The sequence below is a fragment of the Lates calcarifer genome, linkage group LG7_1 (genome assembly GCF_001640805.2).
Source record: "Lates calcarifer isolate ASB-BC8 linkage group LG7_1, TLL_Latcal_v3, whole genome shotgun sequence".
Classification (NCBI taxonomy): domain Eukaryota; kingdom Metazoa; phylum Chordata; class Actinopteri; family Centropomidae; genus Lates; species Lates calcarifer.
Window position 1 is genome coordinate 8,878,668 of NC_066839.1, and position 9,015 is coordinate 8,887,682.

At 40.7% G+C, this 9,015-nt stretch overlaps 1 protein-coding gene across 1 annotated transcript in view; it reads left to right on the forward strand.

Annotated features, from left to right (window-relative positions):
* Nucleotides 1-8,077, forward strand: part of LOC108895996 (glutamate receptor ionotropic, kainate 2-like) — a 56,043-nt gene extending 47,966 nt beyond the window's left edge. Inside the window, 3 exon segments of the mRNA XM_018695014.2 lie at nt 859-1,084; nt 4,542-4,792; nt 7,801-8,077. Coding sequence (XP_018550530.1) covers nt 859-1,084; nt 4,542-4,792; nt 7,801-7,965 — 642 coding nt within the window. The 3' untranslated portion in view covers nt 7,966-8,077.
* The last annotated feature ends 938 nt before the right edge of the window (nt 8,078-9,015 follow it).

Genomic DNA, 9,015 nt, shown 5'->3' on the forward strand with positions numbered 1-9,015 from the left:
AGTTTTATGAGGAATCTTTCTTTCTCACCTATTAAAGTTATAATATTTAAGATTCTGGGTGCCATCTGTGGTGGTCACATTAAGTGCTGTTTGATACTACAGGAAGTGCTGATTGAGTGTTTACAGTGCAGGTAGACATGTTGTTTTAATCAAGAAGTCTGTTAGTAATAATTGCAGCTGCGGTCTGATTTCATTCTGCACACGTTGCAAATATTTTTTTCCACACAAAAGCACCCCACTGTGTTGTGGAGTTGGTTACCTTGCTGAGAAGTTGCGCATCGCCTGATCCTCATCTAACAACTCAGCGTTGCTGCTTCCTCTTCTTCCTTTACCCCCTGCAATATTTTAAACTGATCTGGTGTCGAAGAAATGCTGAAAATGGCTGTGTCTTGTGTCGTAGATGTATTTTAAGAAGTGAATTGCATTTATTTCACAATAAAAGCCACCCTATGTTGCAGCGGTTTCAACATTTTAAGCATGAAGTGGCAGCTCTTATATGCTCTTAGAACAGTAGTAGAAGAGTTATAAACATGCTTTGCTTTATTTGGATCCCTCATGCCAAAGTAGGTATGAAAACTACTACACAACGAGATAATTACAGAATGAAAATGCACTGAATGACTGTTGCTGAAACAATCCCAACCATAAATAGCATCAGAAATGGAACTCAATTTCATAAAAACTTAACTTTCTTTTTCATAGAAATAATAAGTGTGGTAGCTGCATTTCGCAGTAAACCCAATCCCTAACCTCTAACCCAGAGTGAAAAACACACATAAACAAAATAGTCATACCATCAGAATTTTGAGATGTTTATTCCTAATGCTGCTTCCTCTGCTTTTCCCCGGTGACTCGCAGAAGACAAAAATCTCCACCTATGACAAGATGTGGGAGTTCATGAACAGCAGGAGGCAGTCTGTGATGGTGAAGAATGTGGAGGAGGGTATCCAGCGCGTCCTGACCTCAGACTACGCCTTCCTCATGGAGTCCACCACCATTGAGTTTGTCACCCAGCGCAACTGCAACCTCACCCAGATCGGAGGCCTCATAGACTCCAAAGCCTACGGAGTGGGAACACCCATGGGTAAATGACCTCGAACATTTACACACACCTGTGTTGCCTGCTGCTTATAAATTGTTTGAAAAGCTTTAGGTCAGAGAGATTGATACTGCAGATAGTATGTGACAGATAAAGTTATATAGAGAGGATGATGGATAAGCTCTGTGAATGGAAAGGTTGACCTTTATTGATGGGGTCATGGGTATAATGGTTCGAAAGAGTGAGGTGTAAAAGGTTTAGCTTAATGAAAAGCGAATGGCTGAAGAGGTTGAATTTATGGATAAGGTTAAAATGTGCCCAGGGCTCAAAAAAAAAAAAAAAAAACAGGCGCCATTCGATATCTGCCTTAGCAAGTATGGGTTTTTTTTCCCCAGCCATAATGATTTTTTCTCCCAGGATCATTTACAGAGTAGAGGAGCAAACCTGGGTTAAACAATGTTCGCAAATACTTTTAATGATGTGTTTTAGCCTACTTTGAGGTCACATAAGGCAAGTTTATGAGTGAAAGTCAGTGAAATAATCACAGAAAGCAAAACAAAAGTCAATTTAGTGCAATTCCCTGTGAGTTACTTGACACTGTCTGAATTGTATCTGAGCACTAAACCACAACAACAAAGCATTTCAGAAAGTATAAAACGAGCACTAAGAACTGTTTTAAACTGCTTGTTTGACCCAGCTCCTGTCAAAAAATAATGCACTGACATTTTAAAGAGCCATTACCCTATGATGAAGCAGATGAGCTAAAACCATCAAAATGGCTGTTTACTGTTTTATTTGGCATTTTAGCAAACGATATCATGAATCAGATGTTTTCCACTTAAAGTTTTGTTACAAATAAAGCATGCTTCATGCTGGAGATGGTTCCAGTCCCAGTGTCACAGAGGTTAGAGCGGTCATGACGAGGCCAGGGAGAGCACTGCGACCCACTGTAATGGCCACATCCATCATCAGTGATATGAAGGCCATCAAAATATAGAGGATTAATTCTGGCCATCCACATCTGGACCGGGCCGCCACTGATGAGTATGGGGCAGTAATAGATCTGCAGGGGATGCGGCGATAGCCGTGGCTGTAACAAAGCTGAGGTGATGCTGTGAAATATAGTCCCACTGTGGCTCCATAAAAGCAGAAGTACTTACACTGATGCCCTTGAGATGGACACGTAGACCCAGAAGACGTATCAGTTCTTTTTTTTATTCATGTAGCAACATAGTGTATCAAATATATGACTACAAAATATAGCCCATATCATATTAATTCAGCAATAAGTGGTTTAGTATTTAAAAGCATAAAAAAATAATGATTTAAAATGTCCGCTCTCAAAGTTATTACTGCCCACTAACTCATTTCAATCTCTAATCCTGATGTTCATTGCTCAGTATTTCAGAAATAAAGCTGATTATAGGCTGTAAAATGTTTCTTCTGTGATGAAAGAGGTCTGGAGATAATTACTTTATTAGTTCAAAGTCAGTTCTGTTTTCATGCCAGCAGTCCTCCTCGAAGAGAAGGAATATGTTTTTTTTTCTTTCTTTCTTTCTCCTCATGTCCTTGTCCCAAACCCTATGAAGACCTCGGTCTGCACGTCAGCCTTTAACCCATAACTTTTGCCCCGCTGAGCACTGTTTAGCAGCTCATTCCCCGTAGGGCTGTTACAGCAATAAACCGGAGCAAGTTGTATAATAAGTCTTAACCTTTTAGCATTTGTCAGTTCTCACATGTCCTGTTCCCAAAACGCAAATGCGTCATCCACAGCTATCGACTTAAACTGTGATCACATTAATACTTGAAGCCAGACAGTGTGGGAGTGATGGATGTCCTCTGGTGTTGAACATCTGTCAGGTAGTTGTGTATGCACAGCATGTCAAGCGCAGCGCTTTTCCATTCGCCCAGGCCCCGCTCTCCATATCCTCCTCTCGAAGGACCCATCCTATTAGCATTTATCCAAGGCCTGCTTTGTTAGGCAATCATTAATCATTTGAAATATGAGGGGAGCCAGAATCAGGGGACTCAGGATACTTGATAGATCTCTCATCTTCAAATGAAGCAAGCATATGCTTTTCACATGCACGAGCACATGCATATATACGACTGCGTCTTCAGCGCACTACATATCTACTGTACAAGCACAGAACGTATGGCCGCACGTGTTCTTATCTAAGGTTATCTCACACCATGCACGTCATAAAGAAAAGCACACTTGCATGAATACAAGACGATTTATAATCAAAGAAGCAAACATAGATATGCTGTTCAAAAATCAGTGACATTCTATGTATTTTTCCCTTTTTGTATTAATGTCCCCTTTGTCAGTCTAAATACACAGAGACTGAGATGAAAGGATGATGGATGGCAATAGATAAATGATAGATGAGACAGAGAGGGAATCAACTAAAGGGGCTGACAGGCAAAACTGTATGAGAGCAGCAGACAAAGTGATGCTACCTGCTACCAGGGGGCAGATTCAATTCATTTCTCCAGGAGTTAGAGCACAAAATGTTCCCATGTTTGTAAAAGGTGATTTCTATTATGTCGGCATTATAAAACATTTTTACATTTTACTACTGTTTCATCTCTTTTAAGTGACTCTGAATAAGCACAAAATGCCTTAAACGGAAATGGAAATGTACAACCAGGCTTCATTACGTATGATTTCGGTAATCACATAAATACACTAACAAGCTTTTAAGGCAGTTTATAAATGAAACATGAACGCTCACAGTAAGTATTAATCTTCCCCGGCCTGGCTGGGGCAGGGTGGGTGTGCTGCGCCTTGATCGGCCGCGCGTTGTGTCACACACACTGCGGATGGGAGAGGAACACGACCCCACTCGGGTGCTCTGCAACGATTACTCCTCCTTTGATCACGCCAGCACCCGCTGCGCCTTAATGCCTCGCTGCTAATTCTGGCGCCTTCCCAGTGTCTGTGGATTTGGGGTTCTTTTACTCAACATGACATCAACATGCATTAAAAACACACCGATAGAGAAACCCTATCTCTGATACACACATACAGTATAATCCCAAACACATATGCACCCATGTAATGCACACCCCGCTGGGCTGCCCTGTTTTGCCTGTTTATACGCACCATTTATGGCATATGAAAGCGCGTGCAAACAGCAGCTAATTCGTCAGATTCAACAGCAGCTCGGCTACACAAAGCCAAGTATTTGTTGCCAACTCCCTGTGCATTATAATTCACACACTGCAGAGAGGAGTGAGAATTTTGGAATCACTCTGTGAATATAGGGATTAGTGGGATTTGAAGAAGGACTTACAAAAAAACTCCCTCTAAGCAGCCAACAATAACGTGACAGGTTATATGATCACATGTGAGCCAGAGCATGTTTCATACGCCCACCACTAAAGGTTATTTATATATATCTATATGACAATGATACACAGCATAGCATAATCAGTTTTTTTCATATTTTGCTTTTATCTATGTTCACCACTCTGATGTGGTGTTTTGTCACCGCAGGCTCTCCATACAGAGACAAGATCACAATAGCCATTCTGCAGCTGCAGGAGGAAGGGAAGCTGCACATGATGAAGGAGAAGTGGTGGAGAGGGAACGGATGTCCCGAGGAGGAGAGCAAAGAGGCCAGCGCTCTGGGGGTGCAGAACATCGGTGGGATCTTCATCGTGCTGGCTGCGGGACTGGTGCTGTCAGTGTTTGTGGCTGTGGGGGAGGTCCTTTACAAGTCTAAACAGAACGCACAGCTGGAGAAGGTACTGGAGTCTTTCCTGATACATTCAAAGGATTAAAGATTCTGCTGTATTTTTGCTGTTGTTTCTCTCCCAGTCATTTTATTCAGGCAGTATTTAATTTTTGGATTTGGCATCCCTCTTTATACATGTCTCATTTTCTTATTTTACTTTCAGTTTGAGTTTCAACTTGCAATTAAACCAAACTAAAATCAAATAAAACACACATACGTACTACACACTTAAAGTGTTTAGTTAGTTTACTTTGCATATCAATTTTTTTCAGGTCTATCTTAAAACAATACTCAAATTTACATTGAAATAGTTCTAACCTGATCCCCCCCGTCCACACCGGCCTTAAAAAGATTCCTTTGTTGTACTTAGTTAATCTTTTTAGTTCCACATCCCATAGAGAGATGGCAACATGACTTAATGACTTAATGTTTTACTTTACTACTTTAAGACTGAAACTTTGGTTGTCTAACAGATTTTCCTTCTCTTATTTTGAAATCACATCAGGATGTAGTCTCCTTATGGGCAGTATAAACAGACAGAACAATTACAGCAGTTATTATTGTTTTAAAAGATGAATCAAATTTGATCTGATCTTTTAAATGCATGATTGCCTGAAATGAAAACGTTCACCATGCATACAGTGCTGCATATGTGCAGCTTTTTTCTCTCCCGCCTCTGGTTATGTTTCTTTCTAGAATACATTTCAGACTCTTCTATCTGTGCCCTATTTTAGTACTGAGTGCACATGATTCATCACACAGTGTAGAGTATGTATTTTAGTGCACTTTCACTTGTGCAATGATGTTTCCAGATAATTGTGGAAGTCCGTTTGATAGCGTATTTTAATTATTTACATCTACAGAATTATCTCAGTGCGGCGGCGTGTTACTTTATTGCGATAGTAATTAGTTTCTAGCTTTTTTTTTTTTATGGGGCTGCATATGTTTCAGAGCACATCTTAGATATCATTAATCAAGAGCCGCAAGACTGGGTCACAATATTCAGATAATTTGCAAATGCCACAGTCTCTAGGCTGCCAAGGTGCAAGTAATTTACATGCTGACAACAAGCCTCTCCTTCTCTATTTTCTCGCCCTGCAAGCCTCCTCCACCCTAACATCACCGTCTTTTTTTTTTTTTTTATCCCCCTTGTTTTCCATATTTTCTCCCATCAGTCTAATCCATGTCCCTCCTCATTGTTTCTTTTCCCCTCACCCTTCCTGCCCCTCTCTACTTCTGTAATCACTCATCTTCCCAGTATACAAAGTATTTCATTCAGGCGCCAGACAAATATATGTAAAAAAAGAGGGAAAAATACAGAAATACCTGGTGCATAAGCCACCCACAGATATCCATCTCACACACCTACGCACATACACAAACAGAAAAAATAACAGCTTCATACTTTAATGCTCTCCCTCCTCTTTTATATCTCTTCTCCTCCTACATCCTCTAAGAATTTGAATTAGATTTTGCATAATCAGAAAGTGAATGTATGGGAATTTGTCTTGGCAAGGTTGGTGCTCAAGCATATTGGCATTTTATAGGATTTCACACCACATGCATTATGCAGGGACAACAGAAGCTCATATTACAGAAGTTACATAACACTTGTCACTCTGTGAGGGGGTGATTGATGTTTTAAAAGAAGGTACCAATATTTTGGGATTTAATCTGCTGAAGTGGATGTTTTGTCCTTTGTGCAATATCTTTACATTTTCCTCTGGCATGCCAAAAATTACAAGTGTTTGAATGTTTTTTTCTCAGGATTTAGTTCTTGGCAGGGTGCGAAAAGGCTCTGAAACAGCATTCAGACCTTTGTGAGACAGTAACGCTGAAAAGGGGGGAAATCTGGGACATGTCAGACCTTTAAGTTAAGACCTGTTTACTGCTGAGAAAGAAAAAAAAAAAAAGATTATTTACAAAATGAATTAACAGGTTTGACCTAATTTGACCTGTCCACTGCTGACAGCTTTACAACGTTAAGACTTATTTTCAATCGGTTCAATAAAAAATAAAAAATCAATCTATCTTCATTTGCTGCTACATGTTTTATACGTTTTCTTACTTTCCTTCTTCACCGACCTTGAGTAAACCAAGATCGGTTCACTCATTCTGAGGAGCACCACTTACCCTGTAAAAACAGTCGTATATCGTCCTCTTAGGCTCTGGAGAGGCTTTCTGAAGTCCAAGAAATCTTTTTAGATTGGGTTTTAGGCTCTGATTCTTTTAAGAGAAAAACCTGTGTTGCAAACTGGGCACTTGGAGTTTGAAAAACCAGACAGGAAGATGAAAGACCAGGTGGGGAGATGGACTCTTGAGATCAAAATCTATTATTTTCTGATCAAAAGGGCTGCAGCATAATTGTGCAGCATGAAGCAAAGACAGAACCAACAAAAAGAAGATGGAGGAAAATAAAATAAAACATCAAACCATGCCATTAAAATTACTGTTTGCATATCAAAATATATACCCTGTAAATTATTAATCTTGATTCAATGTGAAGCTCAACTGTTTGTTGGAGTATTAATGCCTCTATGAGGAATTTTTAAAAAGATCCTATGTTGGTGCCCCCCAGTGGTAAACAAAGACATTATGGCAGACATGAGTGCATTCCCCCACAGATCTGACCCAGGAGCACAGAGGTGACATGAATGAGTTGAAAGAACACATATAATAGACTGCACCCAATTTTCTGTGGTATTGTGAGATTTTTACACAAAAGTAAATGCCATCAAAATAGTTCAAAAAAAGGCCATGCTAACAGAGAAATTCTAAACAAAAAGTGTAATAAAGTCCAAACATGCTCACGATATGTATGGATTCATCACCTTTTCTAGACAGTTATGTAGCCTACAAGAGTCCTAATGTCTTGCCGATATTCTGTATTGACTCCCATGTTGAATATAGCTAATACTGGCATTTTCAAGTTGCGTAAGTTTGAGTAATGTGGCAGACATCACGATGCCAGCCATAATACCCCCCCCTCCTCCCCTCTTTTCCTGTTGCCTTCTGCAGCGATCATTCTGCAGCGCCATGATGGACGAGCTGCGCGTGTCTCTGAAGTGCCAACGCCGTCTCAAGCAGAAGCCTCAGCCGCCCGTCATCGTTAAGACGGAGGAGGTCATCAACATGCACACGTTCAACGACAGGAGACTCCCAGGAAAGGAAACCATGGCGTGAGCGCCGAACGCACACCCACCCCTCAGTAAACAAACACGGTGGCGGGGGGGGGGGAGGGGGACAGGGTTATATTACTGCTGACTTTTAACCACAGACTGAAGTTAGCAGTCAAAACAGGATTCCTTTTGAACCCACTTGCTTATGTAGACAGATGTTTCCTGTGGAAATATAGATACCTGAGCAGTGTCACCTCACTGTGACGTTCACTTTTTGAAGGGAGCTGGAGAGGAGGGACTCTTGGGTTTGTGTTGATAAAGTATGTAAATTGAAACGATTGAAATGATGATGTAAGTTTGGAACAAAACATAAGTCTGGTCCACACTTGAGGTGGACTTAAACACACACAAACACACGCATAACACATGTATGCACACACGCTCGCACACACACACACACACAGACACCGACACACTCTCATCTAACACACTTGACACCTGTGCAGAAGAGAAAACTCTATTGTGACAGTAACACCAGATGTAGTTTTTCTGTTGATGTCAATACCCTTTTGTCTTACCTCCATGTGTGTGTGACCCCCATCGGCCCCTCCCCTCAGTGGCTTGAGTTTCTTTCAAATGATTTGAACAAACACTAATCTCACACCAACAAAGGGAACAGTAGACGGAGCCAAACGGTTTACTGTGAACTGATGTATAAAAGTGATATTTAGTTTCGAATCATCTATGCTGACCTTGTTGAATACTCATTGTTTTCTTCTGTAACACCTTTCTCGTGCCAAAGTTCTGCCATTGTAAAGAACTTTCTACCATGCCTACTATTATGTTCAAAGCCTCTACAAGCAAAAGCATACTGTCAAAGTCCTTATCCATGTCCGTCCATCACATGCAGTCTGCAGTTTTCACTCTGTATCAGTTGTTGTTTAAAATGCAGGATTTCTACAAAAATGTTTGTTTTTGTACAAGAACAAGAAGTTTTGTAGTACTTTGTATCATGGTAGCCCCTTCCTGTGGACAAAATATGTAGCAGATACTAACTCAGCCCCTCAAACTCTGACAACTGGTGGCTACTGGGGCTTCAAACTCTGCTGTGTAG